Source organism: Heterodontus francisci, chromosome 2 (assembly GCF_036365525.1).
Source record: "Heterodontus francisci isolate sHetFra1 chromosome 2, sHetFra1.hap1, whole genome shotgun sequence".
Taxonomy (NCBI): domain Eukaryota; kingdom Metazoa; phylum Chordata; class Chondrichthyes; order Heterodontiformes; family Heterodontidae; genus Heterodontus; species Heterodontus francisci.
In genome coordinates, this window is record NC_090372.1 from 161,742,403 (window position 1) to 161,764,574 (window position 22,172).

Sequence of the window (22,172 nt, forward strand, 5' to 3'; positions counted from 1 at the left end):
CACAATGCCTGTCCACCATCTACAAGGCACAAGTCAGGAGTGTGTTGGAATACTCTCCACTTGCCTGGATGGCTGCAGCTCCAACAACACTCAAAAAGCTCGACACCATCCAGGACAAAGCAGCCCGCTTGATTGGCACCCCATTTACTACCTTCAACATTCACTCCCTCCACCACCGATGCACAGTGGCAGCAGTGCATACCATATACAAGATGCACTGCAGCAACTCACCAAGGCTCCTTCGACAGCACCCTCCAAACCCACGACCTCTGCCACCTACAAGGACAAGGGCAGCAGATGCATGGGAACACCGCTATCTGAAAGTTTCCCTCCAAGCCACACAAGTCCTGACTTGGAACTATATCACCGTTCCTTCACCATCACTGAGTCAAAATCCTGAAAATCCCTTCCTAACAGCACTGTTGGTGTACCTACACCCCAAAGACTGCAGCTGTTCAATAAGGCAGCTCCCACCACCTTCTCTAGGGAAATTAGGGATGGGCAATAAATGCTGTCCTAGCCAGCAATGTCCACATCCCCTGAACGAATAAAAAATATTGGGGGTTTGACGAGTGTTTGAAATTTGGCATAGTTTTCTCATATAAATTATTTTTTTTTAAATTAACTTTCATTGTGGAAAATGATTATTCTATCATGCTTTAATTGAGAGCTGCTGACTTCACCCTTCCCCGTTATTGGATGCCAATATAGGCACAGCCTTCATTTGAATAGGGTCTCCCATGAGCCATAGCGTTTGGTTCAGCTGGGGGGGCTAGGCATGGAAGACAAATAGAAAGCAGGCGTCAGACTGCATGCATTGAGGTGAGTCCTTATTGATTTTACTCTGAGAACTGTCATGGTGGCTGGAAGTGGGTAAGTATGAGATTGTCCCTTGCCTCCTTTGCCTCCCTGGCCCTACGCTCAATGTGAATGGTGTCCGGTGCAAGGGCTTCAACATCCAGTGATGCCTGCTCATCACCCTCCTCCATGTTCTCCTTGTCGGTGGAGGAGTGTCAGTCAATCATGTCCTCGTCATGCAAGACCTCCCCCCTCTGCAGTGCAAGATTGTGCAGAGCACAACAGACCACCACGATACGTGAAATCCTCGCTGGCGCATACAGCAAGTCTCCACCAGATCGATGTAAGCAGCGGCATCTCATCTTAGCATCCTGCTTGATGGCTGCTTGGGTGGATCCGTGACAAGTGTTGTACCTCTCCTCTGTTGCATTGTGAAGGTTCGTAAGAGGCGTCAGTACCCATGTCTTCAATGAGTAGCTTTTGTCCCTGAGAATCCATCCCTGAAGGTGAGCGGGGAGGCCTGAAAAACTGTGGCACCTGGGACTGTCCAAGTATGTAGGCGACATGGCTGCTTTTCAGGAAGCAGGCACACACCTGCAGGAAACACTTTCGGTGGTTGCAGACCAGTTGAATGTTGTTGGAATGAAAGCCATTCCTGTTGATGAAGGCGGCTGGCTGGTGAGTTGGAGCCATGCCTGCAGTCTATCACACCTTGCAGCTGGGGGAATCCAGCGATAGCCCCAAATCTGATAGCCCGCTCAGTCTGACTTTCAGGGTCGGTTCAGCAGCGCACCTAGTTGCCAGCCCTCTTGAACAGGGCATTGGTCACCTCCTTGATGCAGTGGTGGGCTGCTCCTGGGAGACCGAACACATGTTCCTTGTGAATCCATGGAATGATCCAGGCATCTAAAATTAAGTGCCACAGTGATTTTCAAAGCCACAGGCATAGGGCGATCACCAAATCCCATAGATCACAAACCTATTACATTTCTAACCTTTGCCAGTTCTGATGAAGGGTCACTGACCTGAAATGTTAACTCTGTTTATCTCTCCACAGATGGTGCCAGTCCTGCTGAGTATTTGCAGCATTTCTTGTTTTTATCCCATAGATGACAACTTGCCCTTCAGCAGGGCACATAAGTTGGTGACAGCCTGCCCGGGGAGCCATAGTCTTCGCTGACAATGCCGGTCGGACATTTGGAGGTAGCTGATTCGAGTCTGGTACACCCACCCGAGACCCTGCCCACACATGCAAAGTGTGGATGACAATGTCCTGTGCTCCCCCCTTTTCCTCTGTGCAGTGCTGGACATGGCTGCCTACCCGTCATGGCACTGAAGTCTTGTCTTGATGTCGCCAGATTTCAATGGCTGGATCTGAAGTACGCAAGGGCTGCACAACATCCACTTATTTTCAAGCCCTCTATTGAATCACTTACAATTACATACTGATGTGACGTCCTTGCCAAGTATTTCTCACTCTCTGTGAAGAAGAACTTCTGGATATCATACTAAAGTTACCCCTTTTACTAGTTTGAACCTGTGTCCCCTTGTCCTCCTCCTATGGTTTAGTTTATAGCATTTTGGATTAACCTTTTCTATACAACTTATTGTCTTATATTGCTCAATAATGTCACCTTATCAGGAGAGACCAGAGAAATTCTGGATTTTTTTTATTTGAAGAGAATGTAAAAAAATGTCTGATAAAGGTATTAAATATTTATTATAAATAAAAACAAGAAATGCTGGAACCACTCAGCAGGTCTGGCAGCATCTGTGGAAAGAGAAGCAGAGTTAACGTTTCGGGTCAGTGACCCTTCATCGGAACCGGTCACTGACCCGTAACGTTAACTCTGCTTCTCTTTCCACAGATGCTGCCAGACCTGCTGAGTGGTTCCAGCATTTCTTGTTTTTATTTCAGATTTCCAGCGTCCGCAGTATTTTGCTTTTATTAAATATTTATTAGATGTTTTGATGTGGCAAATTGGAGTAAAACAAATTCCACTGGTCAGTGAGGTGGTAACTAGGAGGTATACATTTACGATTTTTAAGTGAAAGTATAAAAAGAGTTAGCAGAAGTTTTTTATGCAGAACATTATTCAAACATGGACTGTCCTTCTAGAAACAATGCTCAAACCAGAAGCCATGATAGCATGTAAAAAGGGAAAATTAAAAAAAGTATATGAAATAGGAAAGAGAATTGGACTAAGCAGCTAACTGTTCTGGAGAGCTAGGGCAGGTGCTGTAAAATTCTATAATCATTTGGTCCAGAAATTGAAACTTTGCCACCTAGCTATTGTGGGCTTCTGAAAGCATTTATAACCATAATCCTGAAGTAAAATCTGCTACAACAACAGCAACATTTTGCAGATGCTGGAAATCTGAAATAAAAACAGAAAATGCTAGAAGCACTCAGCAGGGCAGGCTGTATTGTGCAGAGAGAAATTGAGATAACATTTATAAGGACGTTGCCAAGACTGGAAAATTGCAGCTATGAGGAAAGATTAGCTAGGCTGGGGTTGTTCTCCTTGGAACAGAGGAGGCTGAGGGGAGATTTGATTGAGATGTACAAAATTGTGAGAGGCTTGGATAGAGTGGATGGGAAGGGCCTATATACCTTAGCAGAGAGGCCAGTGACTAGGGCATAGAGTTAAAGTGATTGGTAGAAGGATTAGAGGGGAGATGAGGAAAAGTTTTTTCACCCAGAAGGTGGTGAGGGTCTGGAACTCACTGCCTGAAAGGGTGGTAGAGACAGAAAACCTCATCTCATTTAAAAGGTGCTAGGATGTGCACCTGAAGTTCCGCAACCTGCAGGGCTACGGAGAAAATGCTGGAAAGTGGGATTAGGCTGAGTGGATCTTTCTCTTTTCGGCTGATGCAGACACGATGGGCCAAGTGGCCTCTTTCTGTTTCATAAACTTTCTATGATTCTATTTCAGGTCGATAACCTTTCATCAGAATCAATCAACAAAATCTACATCATTGACCATGATAATTATCTCATAACTTGAATATTTTCTCTTTCAGAATAATTGAAAACAGACTTGCATAATGGTCTTAAGCAGTTGCTAATCTTTTAGCAAGCAGTTCTCATTTGTGAGATTTTATAGCTAGGTACCTATTCATTTCAGATTTCAGATTTAGATCATTTTGAAATGTAGCTTTTTGACTAATTAATTAAGTCACACTGGGAGCATTTTGAAATGTTAACTTCCTTAAATGTGATATGTTTATGTCCTTGAAGCAAGTGACTTTTTTGAAAATGTGATGCGATTGTAGATGTTCAGAATCTTGCAGCAACTTTCTGTATCAGCTTTCTCTGATCCAATTCAATCACAAATTATCCAAGGACATGAATAAAAAATAAAATATCACATTAGCTCAAATGATGTACCTGATTTAATTGTGACAGCCTTCCATTGTTTGCCAACAACTTTGGTGAAAATGGAGTAAATTCATCCAAAAACCACCTATTTTCTATACATATACATTTTAAAACTCATCTAGGGATCTTCATAATTTTTCCCCACTCCCTTGTCTGTGACAAACTCCAGCCTATGCTTTATTCTATATGTAAATCATGTGACATGATATTCTTGTATGATCGAAAGAGATTTGGTAATGAGCAAATAGGGATGGAAGGCTCTTTGTTAATATTTTCTACAGTATCAATTCTCAGATACTCCTGTGAATAAAGTATTGCTCACTTTGAACTCACGTCACAAATAAATCCTCCAGCAGGTAAAATATAAGGAAAGGGCAACAGCAATTGAACTAACATTGGGGGTTTGATGATTGATAATGTTTAAAATTTAACTGTTTGAGGACAGAGAAAGGTCCCTGATGAGCTATGTAGGAGAAGAAAAATAAGAAAGAATTGAGAAGTAAATTATGACATAAGGGAGTCAGAACTTGTGTGTGTATGTAGAAACAGGAGGGACAGCAAAATGAGTGCTGATGGACGTATGCCGGAAAGAGAGCAAACAAGTCCAGCAAAAAGGGAAAAAAAATCATCAAGCAAATAGTGGCATGCGACACTGGCCTTATCTACCTTGAAATTCTACGAGAAACTTCCATTGAGGAGCTCCCCTCCACCATACTATTTCTCACATGAAGCATCTGAGGTTGTGATTTAATTTTACTTTACTAAACATTTTTAATAAAGATTTTTCTGGTAGCAACATAGGAATTGCTAGATGAAGTATGACCTGCATCGATCTAGTTAGCCTTCAACCATCCTGGTAGTTGCATGATATACCAATAATGGAGTTGTAACAATCAATCTCTATTAATTAGTCCACAGCTGACCTAGGAATGACACAAGGAAACCCCTGTGGTGGAGAGCTTTGGGAACCATAGGTTCAGAGTCACCTTTTTCCTCCCATGCATGCTACACTTATCCATCTCAAATTTCTCTAATATTGTATCCCAAAACGTTATTTTTCTGAAAGAAATCTAATTTGTATTTGGATGAATAACTGCTTTCACCCTCTCCTTAGGGAGTCTCTCCATAGTTTAACCATGCACTCATTGAAATATTGCTGCTTCAATCGTAGGCTATCTTCTCTGGTTCTACTGTTCTGGACAAGGTGAAATAGCTTCTCATGGCCTCCACTATCTCGTCCCGATAGAATCCTAAAAACTGCAATCATATCACCTGTAAACCTCTTTTCCAGTGAGGACATGCTTAACTTACATAATTTCTCTTCATAATCCAATTCCTCCATCCCCTCAATCATTCTGGTTGCTTTCTTCTTTCGGTATCATTTCAATTGCTGCAATAGCCTTGTTGTACAGTAGCAATGGGTACTGTACACAGTATTCTAGGTGTGGTCCACCAATGATTTATAATAGTGCAGGATTACCTCACTATTTTGGCTCAATATTGACCTTTTAATACATTCAAACACCTGATTTGCTTTGCTTGCTGCCACTGAGCATTGTTATGACAGCTTCAATTTATTGTCAATCAGGACCTCCAGATTTCTCTCATTTTCCATGCACATTATTTTCTTTCCATTCAAATGGAATGCAGAGCACTTTGCATTTCTCTACATTGAATTTCATCTGCTACTTGTCTGCTCAACTCTTAAGTATGTTCAAATCCCCTGTAGCTTATCTAACCCAGCTGTGGACTCTGCCACCTTTATTTAAAATATGGTGATCTGTGCTTCGGGTGGACACGTCAGGGCCACAGCAGTGTCACAGGAAGGAAATTACCCAACCATTTTTAACAGTGGGGGCCCTATTTTACTTGGCATACTGCCCCTATACAACCCAAAAAAGGTGTTTCTTAAGGTAAATTTGAGCCTATATTACAACAACAACTTGTATTTATATAGCACCTTTAATGCAATAAAATGTCCCAAGGTGCTCCACAGAGGCATTATAAAACAAAATATGAAACAGAGCCACATAAGGAGATATTAGGGCAGATGACCAAAAACTTGGCCAAAGAAGTAGGTTTTAAGGAATATCTTAATGGAGGAAAGCAAGGTAAAGAGGCAGAGAGGTGTAGGGAGGGAATTCCAGAGCTTCCCAATGGTGGGCTAATTAAAATGGGGGATGCTTGTGAGGCTGGAATTAGAGGAGTGCCAATATCTCGGAGGGTTGTGGGGCTGGAGGAGATTGCAGGAGGGATGAGGCCATGGAGGGATTTGACAACAAGGATGAGAAATTTAAAATCAAAGCATTTCTTAACTGGAGCCAGCAAGCACAGGGATATTGGGTGAACCAGATTTGGTGCAAGTGAGGACACAGGCAGCAGAGTTTTGGAGGTTCTCAAGTCTACAGAGGCCAGCCAGGAGTGCATTAGAATAGTCAAGTCTAGAGTTAACAAAGGCATGGATGAGTGTTTCAACAGCAGAGTTGGGCAATGTTATGGAGGTGGAAATAGGCAGTTTTAATGAGGGCGTGGGTATGTGGTTGAAAGCTCATCCCCGGGTCAAATATGATACCAAGGTTGTGAACAGTCTGGTTCAGCCTCAGACAGTTGCTAGCAAGAGGGATGGAGTCAGTGGCAAGAGAGCAGAGTTGTGCAGGGGGACCAAAAACAATGATTTCTGTCTTCCCAATATTTAATTGGAAGAAATATCAGCTCATCCAATACTGGATATTGGACAAGCAGTCTGACAATTTAGGCACAGTGAAGGAGTGGAGAGGTGATGGTGAATTAAATCTGGATGTCATCAGGGTACAGATGAAAACCAACATTTTGTTTTTGGATGATGCTCCCAAAGGGCAACATGTAGATCAAAAATAAGAGGGGACCAAGGATAGATACTTGAGGGACACCAGAAGTAACTGTGCAGAAATGGGAACAGAAGACATTGATGGTTATTTTCTGGTTACAATCAGATATATAAGAACGGAACCGGGTGTGAGCAGTCCCATTCAGCTGGACAACGGTGGAGAAGCATTGGAAGAGGATGGTGTGATCAGCTGTGTCAAAGGCTGTAGACAGGTCAAGAAGGAATAGTTTACCTTTGTCATAGTCATATAAGATATCATTTATGACTTTGATAATAGTTGTTTTGGTACTGTGACAGGGGCAGAAACCTGATTGGAAGGATTCAAACATGGAGTTCTTGGAATAATAGGTACGAATTTGGGAGGCAACAACACATTCAAGGACTTTGGAGAGGAAAGGGGGGTTGGCATTTTGAGGATGTGGTGATGACAGCAGATTTGAAGGACAGAGGAATAGAACCTGAGGAAACAGGAACTTCACCAATGTCAGCTAATATGGGAACCAGAAGGGGAAGTTGGGTGGTCAGTAATTTAGTGGGAATAGGGCTGAGAGAGCAGGAGGTGGGTCTTATGGACAAGCTGAGTTCAGAGAGGGCATGAGGGGAGATAGGAGAGAAACTAGAGAAAAATACAAATTCGGGGTTAGGGTAGGGAAAACCTTACAGAACGTGGGCTAGGGAAAGGGAGGGAAGTGGCAGAGGCAGCTGATTGGTTGGTCTCAATCTTGGTGACAAATTAATCTATGAGCTCCTCACACCTGTTATTGGAGGTGAGGGTGGAGGGGTCAGGGAGATGGGTTTAAGAAGGTCGCTTGCAGTACAGAAAAGAAACCAGGGGTTACCTTTGCATTCCAGGATGAAACTGTTTCTGCAGACGAGAGCAGCACCCTTTACATCTTTATGTGGTCCACCCAGATCCGGCAGTGAACGTCTAAACCAGTTGTCCGCCATGTCCATTGAAGTATGCAGAGATGATGGCTATACCAGAGGAGCAGCCAGGTTGAGAGAGAATAATGATTTTAATGGGAATAAGGGCATTAAAGACAGAGGTGAGTGTGGTTGAGCAGATTGGTAGTTGCAGAAATGTCGTGGTGAGGCAAAGGCTAGACAGTTGGGATGTTGAGAGTGCATTTGTAGGTGAATTGGGCGAGGGTTTTTTCCAAGAGCTGATACAGAATAAAGTAAGATTTGGAGGGGGAAGCGGGATATGGGTGGAGAGCAATACAAAGAAGTGATCAGAGATGTCTTTATCTGTGAATGATGTAACAAAGCCACATAAGATGGCAAGGTTGAGCGGGTGGCCATGAATATAGATTAGTGAGTTTATGTGGAGGGTAAGTTAAAGGGAACATAGAATTGAGAGGAGAGAGAACATGATGAATTGAGATGGAGGTTGAAATCACCTAGGATGAGAAGTGATTCGGTGCAGAGGCTGAGAATGTCAAGAGAAGAACAGAGGGAAACTGAAGGCTCATCTATAAGGGAGTCAAACCTGGGATGGCAGCAGGAGAGTAGGAAGGTCGAGGAGTACTGAAGGGTTGGGGTAGGAATTTGAGAAGGCAGAGTACCCAAGAGGGGAGAAATGAAAGGAGGCATGACAACAGGATGGAGGAGTAGAGAGAAAAGAAGTAAAAAGAGGGAGGAAAATAATAAAGTGGAAATGGAAGTGATGGACTCGGGCTCATATTAACTAATGTGTAACGGATAAAAAAAAGGATACAATATAGAAAATTATGCGCTATCCTCTCATGGACTATGCACAATATACTTTATCAGAACTTTACATTATCTCTTTAATCTACTAAGGCAAGGTCTGTATAAAATTATCAAGGAACTCTCCAGAATATTTACTCATCTTCCCCATTTAACTCCGGCATGCTGCTCTACACAGTGAAGACCACATAACCTCTTAGCACGAGCCATTATTTTATTCTCAGTCTATATCTATCTCTTTAACCTGCAATCTTGCTTCCAACAAAATAGTAATGAACTCCTTTTGAAGGACTTAAGCAATACAGCAGCAATTGCATTTTATAAAAGTTGGCTACTCTATGGAAGCAAAATTTTTAATTGCTTATCTCACTTGAAGTTAACCAAACTTAAATGTGTCTTCTAGTTCTATGCTCACAGTCTGACTAGATGTAAATCATCTTTGCCTCTGAACATCTTAAATGGCATATCATTCTCCCAACTTTCTTTTCTTCAGTCAAGTTAAATTTATCAATGTGATCGACTCTCCTCACTTAAATGTCTAGGTTCCCAGTCATGTTCTCTTAAACCTCTCCAAAGCATTAATGTTCATTTGAGTTAGCTGCTCAAATATAAACAATAAAAGATGACTGAATCTCTATTAGCAAAAGTGGGAATGGAAAAGATGCAGTTACTGACCATCACTGAAAATGTTTACTCAAAATGAAATTATCAACAAAATCAATCAGGAACGTGGAACAATCTTTAAATCATTTGACTCCAAGTTCAAAATCGTTATTCTGACTTTTTATGGATCGCTAATAAAAGCATATTTAGCATATTTAGGTGGCTTAGTGGTAACATTTTTGCCTCTGCATCAGAAGGTTGTCGGTTAGGTTCCGCTTCAGAGACTTGAGCACAAAATCCAGGCTGACACTCCAGTGCAGTACAGAGTGAGTTCTGATGAAAGATCACAGATTTGGAACATTGGGCTAGATTTTAACAGCCCTCTGGCGGTGGGCTGGGAGATGGTGGAGGGAGGGGTCTGTAAGGTGAGGATGGCCCTCTGGCCCAGAGGCCAATTGAGCCATTTAAGTGGCAAATTAAAGGCCTCCTCCCAGTGTCACTGGCATTTTACCAGTGTTGGGTGGGCCCTCCTTTGCATGGGGAGACTGCTTGGTAAACCCTGGTGGCCTTTCTGCGGGCTCGGGGTTGGGGCGCCCTCCTAGTCAGGCACTTTGTAACCCATGGAGGGGTGTTCCGGTGACAATTGCCACCCCTGTGGCAATCCTCCCCCCAACTCCCTTCACCAACATCCCCTTCCCAACTCGCTGTGACCTGCCTTATTGGGCCCTGCACTCCCAGCCCCCACTTACCTGCTTGGGAGTGTGACCTGCTTCGAGCATCCTCTCTTCCAGGCATTGTCCCAGCAGTGGCCACCGCTTGACCGGCTGTTCCTTTAAAGGGATGAAAGCCCCGAAGGCAACTAATTAGTTGCCAGACAGCCGAAAAAGTTCCACAAACGGCTGTGGCTGTGTTGCCCCCTGGCTTTCAGGCCTGTTGTCAGGGCCTCCTCTGCACTGATAAAATTCTGGCCATTCACTCTGTTTCTCTCTCCATAGATACTGCCAGACCTGAGTATTTCCAGCACTTTCTGTTTTTATTTCAGATTTCCAGCATCCACCATATTTTGCTTTTGTATTGATGTATTGGCATGAGTTCAGAGAAAAGTAGAAGGTGATTCAGTGAATTAGGACGCTGTGTTGTGGAGAGATTCACAGAGCTAAACTTGATTTCACTCGAAAAAAGGTAATCCAGAGGGGATGAGAATCATTGGTAATGTAGATGTAAGCAGGTTGAAAACATACATTTGCAAGGCTATGGGGAAACAGCAGGGAATGGAACTACTTGGATAGCTTTTTCAAAAAGCTGGCACAAGCCATGGTGGGCCAAATGGCCTCCTTCTGTGCTATATGCTTCTCTGATCCTAGGTTATATAACCTAGCCTGTCATCACAGATATAGGGGATACAAACATATTAACAGATGTCTGAGACTAGATTTTAGAAATAGCCCGCAACTCTGCCAAAATAGTTCATAGTTGCAAGACTCCTATCAAAAGATTTGATGGACAAATATTAACTTCAAAATCATGTTTAACATCATAAGGGTAAGGATACACAAAGACAAATACCTCTGTAGAACAATATTACTAAGGAATGAGTTATAGACAATAGGTCTGATGAAAGGTCACAGACCTGAAACGTGAACTCTGCTTCTCTCTCCACAGATGCTGCCAGACCTGCTGAGTATTTCCAGCACTTTCTGTTTTTAGTTCTATTTGGATTGAGATGATGTTAATCATGAAATTGGTCTGTGCCAGCACAAAACGGGCTTGTAGCTAATTGGCAGCTGATTTTTCACTGTGCCAGTTTTTATGTTCCATTGACTTGGAAAATATAGCCAAGACTTTTAATTTCAAACCAAGTAAAAATGATAGTGAGACTAAGAAACAAATCTCCAAAAAGAATTTGAACTATTATTCTTTGAACTTCAGTGTAAGGAAGATCAAAGGCGGTGAAAAATCAGCTGTCGATTCACTGTCTGTTACGCAATGCTGGCAGTGACGAATTTCACCACACACCATCCCCACCCAGCCCCGCCCTTATGTTTTATTTTATGTTTCCAAACACCTAATTGAAATGACCATCATAAAATCTATTACTCCAACTTTTCATGTAGATGATAAGTGAGAGTTGTAGTACTGGAAATAAGCCAAGGAAATAACTATCTGAAATGTGTATAGTTCCAAGTATGTAAATTAGGTACACACAAGGAACATTGTACTTCTTTTGGTAACTGTTCAATGATGCTGCAATCAAAATTTTATATTTTGAGGAGAGGCTAAATGTTAGCTTTTGTTTACCATTTCATGCTTTTTATTTCTATGTTTGAACACAATCAGCTCATAGTTTCCTACACTTGCAGGAGAGTTGACCTTCTTATACCACAAAGTTCTTTCTGAAGTTAAACCTATTTAAAAATGCATAATTCATTGCTCTATCCAATGGTTTCCTTGTGACTTAACTCCATTGTTGATTCGATGGAAACAAAACTAGAGCGACACCTAAATCGGCTTTTGTGCCATTAATCTCCAAGAAACTTTACACCCTTTTGCATTTTGAAAACTGGCATGTCTGGATTCTAACATTTATTTACTTGTCCATTTGTGTTTTAGGATCACTAGCTAGTTTCTGAGTTGCATGCATGCTGGGATGTTTTGAATCCATTGTTCGTTATTGGTATAAAATAAAAACTAAGTTCTGGAAATACTCAGCAGGTCTGGCAGCATCTGGGGAGAGAGAAGCAGAGTTAATCATGTATTCCTTTGCCTTATTTGACCTCCCCAAATGCATCACCTCACACTTCTCTGGGATAAAATTTCATTTGCCACTTTTCTGCCCACCTGACCAGTCCATTGATATCTTCCTGCAGTCTACAGCTATCCTCCTATCAACCACGCAACCAATTCTTGTGTTGTCTGCAAACTTCTTGATTATGCCCTTTACATTTACGTCCAAATCATTGATAAATAACACAAAAAGCAGGGGACCTAGTACTGAGCCCTGCGGAACCCCACTGGAAACAGCATTCCAGTTGCAAAAACACCCGTCAACCATTACACCTTTTTTCCAGCCACTGAACCAATTTTGTATCCAGCTTGCTACATTCCCTTGGATCCCATCGGCTTTTTTTTTAAACCAGCCTGCCATGTGGGACCTTGTCAAAAGCCTTGCTAAAATCCATGTAGACCACATCAACTGTACAACCCTTATTAACCCTCCTTGTTACTTCCTCAAAAAATTCTATCAAGTTAGTCAGACACAACCTTCACTTAACAAATCCATGCTGACTATCCTTGATTAATCCATGCCTTTCTAAGTGACAGCTTATCTTGTCTCTCAGAATTAATTCCAATATTTTGCCCACTGCCAAGATTAGACCGACTGGACTGTAATTATTCAGTCGATCCCTTGCTCCCTTTTTAAATAAAGGTAGAATGTTATCAGTCCTCCAATCCTCTGGCACCACACCTCTATTCAGTAAGGACTGGCTTCTATTAGCAGCCTGGAGTACATTTCATCCGGCCCTGGTGATTTATCCACTTTCAAGGATGCTAATCCCTTTAATACTTCCCCTATCACTATTTTATCATATCCAATACTTCACACTCCTCGTTAATTACATCATCCCCCTGTTTCGTGAAGACAGAAGCAAAGTATTCATTAAGAACCAAACACACATCTTCCGCCTCCACACATAGGGTACTTTTTTGGTGTTTTATGGGCCGTACTCTTTCCTTAACTATCCTCTAACTGTTAATGTATTGATTAAACATCTTTGGATTCACCTTGATTTTAGTTGCCAATATTATTTCATGTCCTCTCTTTGCTTTCCTAATTTCCTTTTTGATTTCACCCCTCCACTTTCTATACTCCTCTCAGATTTCTGTAGTATTGAGTGCTCACTGTCTACCCTATTCAGCGCGGTAGTAGTGCCACACATGACGGAGGTGATCTCAGTGTGAAGACAGAGGCCGCAATTTTACACCCCCCTCCCCCCCACCAAAGAGCAGGATGGTGGCGGTGGTGGGGAGGGGGAGTCATAAAATGGAGGCTTGGGGAGCCATTCCCAACCTGCTCCCGCTGCCACTTTACACAGTTAATGGCCACCGCCCACTGCCACGGGGATTTTATCCTTGGCTCGCGGGCGACCCAGGTCCGAGAAAAACTGCCTGTTAAAAGTAGGCGGCTTTCCGACGGCCTGGGTGGGGGGAGTTTGGGCACTCCTGATCAGGCACCTTATGCCCAAACGAGGGCTGCCTCTGATGCCCCAACCACTCCCAATGCCCAACATGCCTCTCAATCCCCCCAATCGACCATCCTTGCCTCGCCGGGGCCTGACTGATTGCCCTGGCGAGGCCCCAAGAGCTTACTCATTCTCCGGGGCTTCCAGACATCTTCCATCTTCAGCTGGGTTGCAGTCCCAACAGTGGCCACTGCTCCCGGTGGCGTTACTGGGACAAAAAGAGATGCTGGCCTGCTGATTGGCCAGCAGCTCCATTAGCCAGGCCTTGCTGCCTCAACAAGGTGGAAGTCTTACCTCAGACCAAGTAAGGGCCTGGGGACTGTAAAATGCTGCCCGGATCCCCAGGCCAGGTGGAGGCAGGTTCACCACTGACTTTTCAGTTGGTGGACAGCTCCCGTCCGCAGAGGGTAAAATTCCAGCCAGAATGTCATTTCTACCAGGACTATGCGATGGCAGGAAAGATTTGTGACATTTTGATTGAAGCCAAGGTCAAGTACATTATGCCCTCTCATTGGTTTTCTCACCAGCTGCCACAAACTTAGTATAACAGATATGTCCTTCAGGACTCAGCTGGCTCAGTTCATGGCGTGCTATCAAGCCTCTCTGTAATGAACATTGAAGCCCCCACCCCTATCCAGATTACATTCTATGCCCTTGCGACCCTGTGCTTCTTCCAAGTGGCATGTAACCTGGACTCCTCAGCTGAGGGAGAATGGTCATCAGAAGGTTTCCTTGCCCATGTTTGACCTGATGCCATGAGACTTCATGGGGTTCAGAACCAATGTTGAAGGCTCCAGGGACAATCCCTCCCAACTGTACCACTTCACTGCCACCTCAGAAGGTCTGTCCTGCCCCTGGGAACAGGATGTACTGAAGAATGGTGATGAAAGAATCTTAAGACCTTTGAATAATAGGTATGATTCGGTGAGTATGAATCGTCTGTGGGACATGTCCCCAGATGTTAGTGAGGACTTTCCCATGTTGACTGGGCTGGGTGTGTCTGTCACATCCAAATCGGATGCCTAGATTGCTGCTGGGCAGTTGGGTGCTGGCTTTAATCTTATACTTGGGTTTATAGGACAAATCAGATAGCTGCATGGTTACACTTATGAAATTAGCTTTTTATTCTGAATTTATTTAATAAACAGAATTCATGGTGGGTTTTGAACTCAGGTCTCTGGATTATTAGTCCAGTAACAACCACTATGTTACTTGAAACATACTTTCCCTTTGAGTACTTTACAACACACTGATGTAAAATAGATGAGTAACTAAATACATTTCTCTACATCATGTAATGTACATTTATAGTCAAAACTATGTAAGCATAGAGTACATCATACAAAATGTTTCATGTATGCAAGCTAATGCCCATTTTGCAAGTGAATATGATCATTGACAGTAACTTTTAATACAGAATAGTTACTTTAGGCAGAGCGTCAATAAAAGGATTTAAATGACAAGTTAATAAAAGAAACTTGTGTGTACAGCCTTAAGATGACTTTTAAACATGTTTTCATGTCTTATCTGACATTGTTTTATTTGGGGACGAGGTCATCTTTCTTGATATTAACAATTAAGTCAATAAATGCAGGGACAGAAACATAATTCACCACAGAAATGTTTTATTATTGAATTAATTTGTACTATATTTCACAGAATCACAGATATATGTCCTATATCGATTACAAATTACTTTAATATGTCAGACATCAGGAAAATGCTCCTTCAATACAAAAGACATGTTAAGTCATCTATGAAATATTACATGCATATAGCTGCAGTATGTGCCATTCAAAAAAATCTGTAGTGCAGCTTTACTACATTAGAGGCACTGTATAAACAGAAATTATTTTCATAGTACTGCAGTATCTTAATAGAACCATTTTCTATATTGGCACAGCAATTAGCAATACACATCATTTTTGCATTGCTCAGACGTTATCTACCTACAAACAATTATTGCACCCTTAACATTTCAGCAACATTATGTAAAATTGCAAGACACTATGAACAAAATGTTAAATATTTTCCAGAGTAGAAAATGGGATTACCTATATAAAAATTAAAGTTTCTTTTAAAATGCTATTATATTAACATCTATCAGTAAATTGGGATTCCATATCAAGATCCACTGAAGGTACAGATATCAGCACACAGTATTTAAGGCTGTGTAGAACCGGAAAATGTCCTGCATCCAGCCCAGTTCAATTTCTGATACAAAATTAAAGAAAAAAAAAAAAAAAAAAACTTAATTCTGTTGTTTGGCACAAAGTCATTTTGAATAGCCACTTAAAATCCAGTTACAGGATTTTCCCCATGAAAAACTTTAATGTTGCACAAGTATAAAATAAAAAAGATAATTGGAATCCCGCATACTGATTTGATTTAAAAAAAAAAAAGGACTATAGTATGTAAAAGATCAAGATCAAGGGCGGCACAGTGGCGCAGTGGTTAGCACTGCAGCCTCACAGCTCCAGCGACCCAGGTTCGATTCTGGGTACTGCCTGTGTGGAGTTTGCAAGTTCTCCCTGTGTCTGCGTGGGTTTTCTCCGGGTGCTCCGGTTTCCTCCCACATGCCAAAGACTTGCTGGTTGATAGGCCAATTGGCCATTATAAATTGCCCCTAGTATAGGTAGGTGGTAGGGAAATATATAGGGACAGGTGGGGATGTGATAGGAATGTAGGATTAGTATAAATGGGTGGTTGATGTTCGGCACAGACTTGGTGGGCCGAAGGGCCTGTTTCAGTGCTGTATCTCTAAAAAAAAAAGCCATTTACCACCCCCCCCCCCCCCCAAAGAAAGCATGAAACACAAGAATATTTATTTTTAAAAAAACAATATTTCTCAACAAAATTCCATTGATAGAAAGAGCAGTTGCTAATGCTCTAAAATGGCTAATTCTTGGTTATGGGATCATAAGTGCAATGACTAAAATTTGCAAGGAGGTCACTTATTTTTTGGTCTGTCCACTGGGAGTAATTGTATTATTTTACACTCAAATTATGGGCTGAATTTTATTCTCCCGACAATGGGCGAAAAAAAACAAATGCGCGCCGTCATGATCTGCAGCTTGGTGGGGTGGGGGTGGGCTCTGCAACGTCAGCAACGGCATCAGTTGCCTGTGTGCAGGCGCTGGTGCCATTTTTAAAGGGCAGCCAGACCTGCCGCTAAACATTTAAAACTGTAACCCCCTAAAAAAATCACCCCTTTCCGCCAGGAACACTTACAAATAATAGTTGCCTTCTCCCTGCACCCCTCCCCAAAAAGACTTGTATACAAGACTTGACTCCAACCACCACCCCCAGTTCAACATGCAGAGGTCACCCCTTCACCATTAGTGGACATTTGACCCTGTACCTGCCCCCTCTACACTGAAAATCCCCAAGTACCCCAGTTCCCCACCTCGGTGGCACCATCTGTCCCTGGACAGGAAACTGAAGGCACGAGTGCTGGCTGCCGCTCAGAAGCTCCCAGGCAGTAGATAAGATCACTGAATTTTATTTAAATGTGTTCATTTTCTTAATTTACATTCTCAAAGTCAGGTCCCATCGCCCAGCAGCAGGGGGAAGGGGGGGGGGGGGGGGGGGGGGTGCGGCGGAATGCTGCCACAGAGCCTTGCCAACACTAGGAAGATCAGGCCTGACACTGTCGGGCTCCGTGGCTGGCTGCTGCTGGTACGACCTTTCAGCCCCACCTCCCCGCCTTGGATCCAGACAGACATCAGGACCTTAACAAAATCCAGCCCTATATGCGTCAAGTTTCAATATTGAATAGCAAAAAGTTTAATTCTTATTTAAATATATCTCATTTGAATGACCAGCATGCATGCTGACTACTGCTGAATATTTTAAAACAAATGCCTAGTTACCTTATCTGTTTCATGGGAAGTGAAACAAATTTTTTTTTTGTAGTACTGTTCTCTCACAATACTAGTATCAAGCTTTCTATATTTAAACAGTCAGATAAGAAACAATTAACAAAAGGAAACAGCGCAAAAAAAGCCACCACAAAGTGCACAAAAGGCAAACACACTTGATGTACATGTATCACAAAATTCAATTGCAATACTGGACTCATTTGCACTATGGGGTCATGAGAGGATCTTGCACTGCACGGGTTAATCTTTTAGTAGTAGTGTCGTCTTCCACAGCATCAGTATCAAGAGTGGAATCCATTTTATATTTTGACTTCCATTCCCATCCTCGTCGAATTCTACTTAATCTTTTTTCAAGACATGGGAACAGAAATATTATTTTGCATAGCAAAACTAAAATGGGCAGAAAAACTGCAATTATAAATGTTGGAGGTGTGTACCAGACGAAGTACTTGAGCTCCACCCACTTTCTCCAGGCATACACCAGCGCATGAAGAGTACACAGGAATAATGCGCAATATCCCATCTTTGACTGTAAAACACAGGGTACATAAGTATTAATGCACTGCTTCATGAAAAACACTTTTGATGTAAGCATCAAAAGTTTCATCAATAAATCACATTAGGGTAACATAGAAAGTAAGCAATGTTCCAAGGAGAATCATAGCAGGAAAAAAAAAAAAAATCTACAAATCCAGTCTACATTAGTTTTCATTTATTACCTAAGTTTGCATCATTAAACCCATGAAGTTGCCCAAACAAGTTAGAACTCCAGAATATTGTGCTGGTAATTTATAAGCAAACAATTTCAGTGGTTATAATAATAGGGATGGTTATATAAACAGTCCATGTGATGTTATCCAACATGGCTTTTGATTGCACACTACCACATTAAACCTCTAGCTACATTCAACTAACAAGCATTATGTTTGCCCTTACATCCTACATCATACCTGATCTTGAACATCAATCAGTTCTGCTCCAAGTCTGCTGTTTAGTCATTCACAAGTGAATTAAATACATATTTCCTACCAATCTTCTCTACCCTGTAGGGAAGGATACTTGGGCCCCCCATCTCTCTGGAGCTACATGTGCAATTGAAATTCAGCAGAATGATGTACAATCCCAACCCATGCCTCTCACCCCATGGCTGCAGTGCTACACACAGATGCTTCAACATGTCATTTGTATTTGTTAAAAAGGTACCTGTACACACTGGAATTCTCTCCAATTCAATGAATTGCTGACAGAAGGAATTGAAGTCACAGCCAATATGGCAAGAATTGCAAGACCCAAAATTCCTAGAGAAACATAAATTTCCATTCTCCAGACATCGTCCTCAATCCAGGCATTTTCTTTGTTTTGTTTCACCTGTTTATACCAATATCCAGTTGGAATAAGTAATTCATTATTTAAGACTAAACACCAATCTGCCATAGTTAACTGCAATGTGACGAAAACCACACCTACCAAAAATGGGACATATTAATTGTCATATGAAACATTTTTAACTGTTACTGGATTTGAAATAACTTGTTTAAAGAGACCAGAGCAGTGGCTGAAAATATGGCTGCACATTTGCATTCTAAAAGACAGTGGCTGGAAACATGGCTGCACATTGGCATTCTTATAGACAGCTGCATATGAGAGACAATGGAACTACTCCCTGATTCACCAGATGGATTTTGATCAAGGGACACTGAATGTGTAAAAAGGTCAGCATTTCCACCCCACCCACCCCCCCTTATTAAACTTACATCTTTCTTGTTTAAATCTGAGAAAACCTGTCTGGTTGATTTATTTGCCATTACAATTAGAGAGCAGTGAGCAAGGATTCACTGAGGGGAAGCTAAAAACACGGTGTTTTGAAAATCAAACCCCGTTTCGGCCATACCAGGAACAGGCTGAGAGGGGAGCCTCAGACCCCGTCCTCACCTGGTCGTAACAGCAACTTGAAAGTTTTCCCTCAAATTTAAATTTGCTGTTCCACACAAAAACTGCATGTTAGTTGTAAAGCTCTTAGTAGTAGTACAGCAGTCTGTTTGAAAAGGGTAACTCCCATTATGAATTCAGTGACCTTAGTACCAGCTCTCAACCACAGAACCAGGAACTATTGCTGTATGACTAAGGGGCAGCCAAACTTTAAAAGTCGGAGTTAAAATAAAAATGGCAAATACTAAAATCTGAAATAACAAAATATACATCATAGTCAGAGGAGTTGGGGGGAAAAACATGAAAGCGGTTCAAAAACAAACTTCATGTGAACTTTGAGCATTGCTCCTCAAATTCTGTTGTATTCATATTCCTCTACTGCTCATGAAATTGAAAATCTGCCCATTGAAATGATTTAATGTGGATAGTATTTCTTTTAGCACTTTTAAGTTTGTTATATTGGCTCATAAGTATGCAGTAGTAACTTGGATCTGGCTTTCATCAAAGTCACTAAGCAACATTTAATGTGCCCTCTTAAACACATCCGATAAGTATGTTGTTGCATACAGAACAAAGACTATTCTAACTTTTAAATACTGAAATGATTCATTGGGTATAGATGTGGTTTCAGTCATCCTACAGAGGCCGTAATAAGTTTGATTTATTCTCTTCTTCATTGGAAAAGTAATCACCTGAAACAGCTATTTTGAATGTTTCTCCACACTCCACTTCCTTTTTCTCTTACTCTTTTACACAGCAGATCAAGTCTTAATGGTTTATAAAATCTGTTGGAGGATTTTTTTTTTTTTTAATATACTTGAGGTTATGTTGAAATTGTACAAAACACTAGTTCGGCCTCAGCTGGACTACTGCATCCAGTGCTGGGTGCCACATTTTAGGAAAGACGTGAAGGAGTTAGGGAGAGTACAGGAAAGATTCATGAGAATGGTGCCAGGGATGAATAACTTCATTTATGAAGATAGATTGGAGAAGTTCAGACTGTTTTCCTTGAAGAGAAGGCTGAGAGGTGGTGATTTGATAGAGGTATTCAAAAATCATGAGGGGTCCGGACAGAGTAGATAGGGAGAAACTGCTTCCATTAATGAAAGGATCGAGAGTGAGAGGGCACAGATTTAAAATAATTGGCAAAAGAGACACGAGGAAAAACTTTTTCATGCAGCGAGTGGTTAAGATCTGGAATGCACTGCCTGAGAGTGTGGTGGAGGCAGGTTCAATTGAAGCATTCAAAAGGGAATTATACTGTTATCTAAAAAGGAAGAATGTGCAGGGTTACAGGGAGAAAGTGGGGGAGTGACACTAGGTGAATTGCTCATTCGGAGAGCCAGTGCAGACACGATGAGCTGAATGGCCTCCTTCTGTGCTGTAATAGTTCTGTGATTATGTGTTCCCTGCTTGCACCGGAAACCTCTGAATTGGTGCTGTCATGACGTCACTCAGCCCTACCAGTTGACTTGACACTATATTTTCAAACTTGGGCCATGTAGGTCCAGTGTATTTGCAGGTCACTCACCAAAGAACAATTGTTCAACTGCAGGAGGGGTCGGCACTAGAGGAGAAGGAGTGGGGGGAGGGGGACTTTATACAAAAGGCCTGACCCACCAAGGGTTTTTTTGAAAGTACTTTTCCTACCTACATCTGATATAGGAATAGTGCCTGAGGTAACTCAGGTTCAACATGGTAGTGGTCAATGAACAGTACCACTTACTATAAAACTCGACCTGGAGCCTCACACCAGGGTGGAGACAGCCCTGCCAGTGGGCTGTGAACACAAGAACATAAGAAACAGGAGCAGGAATAGACCATACAGCCTGTCGAGCCTGCTCTGCCATTCAATACAATCATGGTTGAGCTTTGAATTCAACTCCATTTTCCCGCCCACTTCAGAAACCCCTCGATTCCCCGAGAGACCAAAAATCTGTCAATGTCAGCCATAAATATATTCAATGATGGAGCATCCACAGTCCTCTGGGGTGGAGAATTCCAAAGATTCACAGCTCTTTCAGTCAAAAACTCTCATCTCAGTCCTAAATGATCAACCCCTTATCCTGAGACTGTGTGCCCGTGTCTGGATTCCCCAGCCAGGGGAAACAACCTGTGTCTACCCTGTCAATAACCCTTCAGAATCTTGTATGTTTCAATGAGATCACCTCTCATTCTTCTAAACTCCAGAGAACATAGTCCCAATTTACTCAGCCTCTCATCATAGGTTAACCCTCTCATCACAGGGACCAATCTATTGAACCTTTGCTGCATTGCCTCCAATGCAAGCAAATTCTTCCTTAAATATGAAGATATATGGAAATAATTAGTATGCGTTTGGGTCCTTTCAAGCAGGAGTACAGAGGTCTCCAACATTTCCCAGTATGCTGTTCATCAGAGCATCTGGGAGATCGGAGGTCATCTACTCCAGATGAGGACAGTACATAGTATAGTATTCTCACTCAGGAAAGAAAGGACAAGTAGGATGAAAGGGTACGTGATTTGCCAGAATAGTGTGAATCCTGATGCTGCAGGGGACCATCGACTGCACACACGTGCTCTGTGGGCCACCCTCATGACAATGGGGAAACGTACAGGAACCACAAGGGGATCCATTCCATAAAAAGTGCAGTTGATGTGTGACCATGCCTAGAACATATTGGTGAATGCCCACTATCCTGGCAGCAGCCACAATGCATTCATCCTGCGGCAGTAGGCCCTACCCACCATCTTCACCCCTCCCACAGGAACCAAAGACTGGC

General features: G+C 42.2%; 1 protein-coding gene across 2 annotated transcripts in view; it reads right to left on the bottom strand.

The window, feature by feature from the left end:
• Window positions 1–17,203: 17,203 nt before the first annotated feature.
• LOC137348074 (STEAP1 protein-like) overlaps window positions 17,204–22,172 on the bottom strand; it is a 36,107-nt gene continuing 31,138 nt past the window's right edge. The window contains exons 4-6 of one of the 2 annotated variants that reach the window (XM_068013253.1): window positions 18,685–18,849; window positions 17,919–18,010; window positions 17,763–17,825 (exon numbers count right to left, since the gene is read on the bottom strand). In XM_068013253.1, coding sequence (XP_067869354.1) covers window position 17,825; window positions 17,919–18,010; window positions 18,685–18,849 — 258 coding nt within the window. In that variant the 3' untranslated portion in view covers window positions 17,763–17,824. Of the gene's footprint in view, window positions 18,011–18,684; window positions 18,850–22,172 lie in introns of both variants that reach the window. The other variant, XM_068013244.1, reaches the window with a different exon arrangement.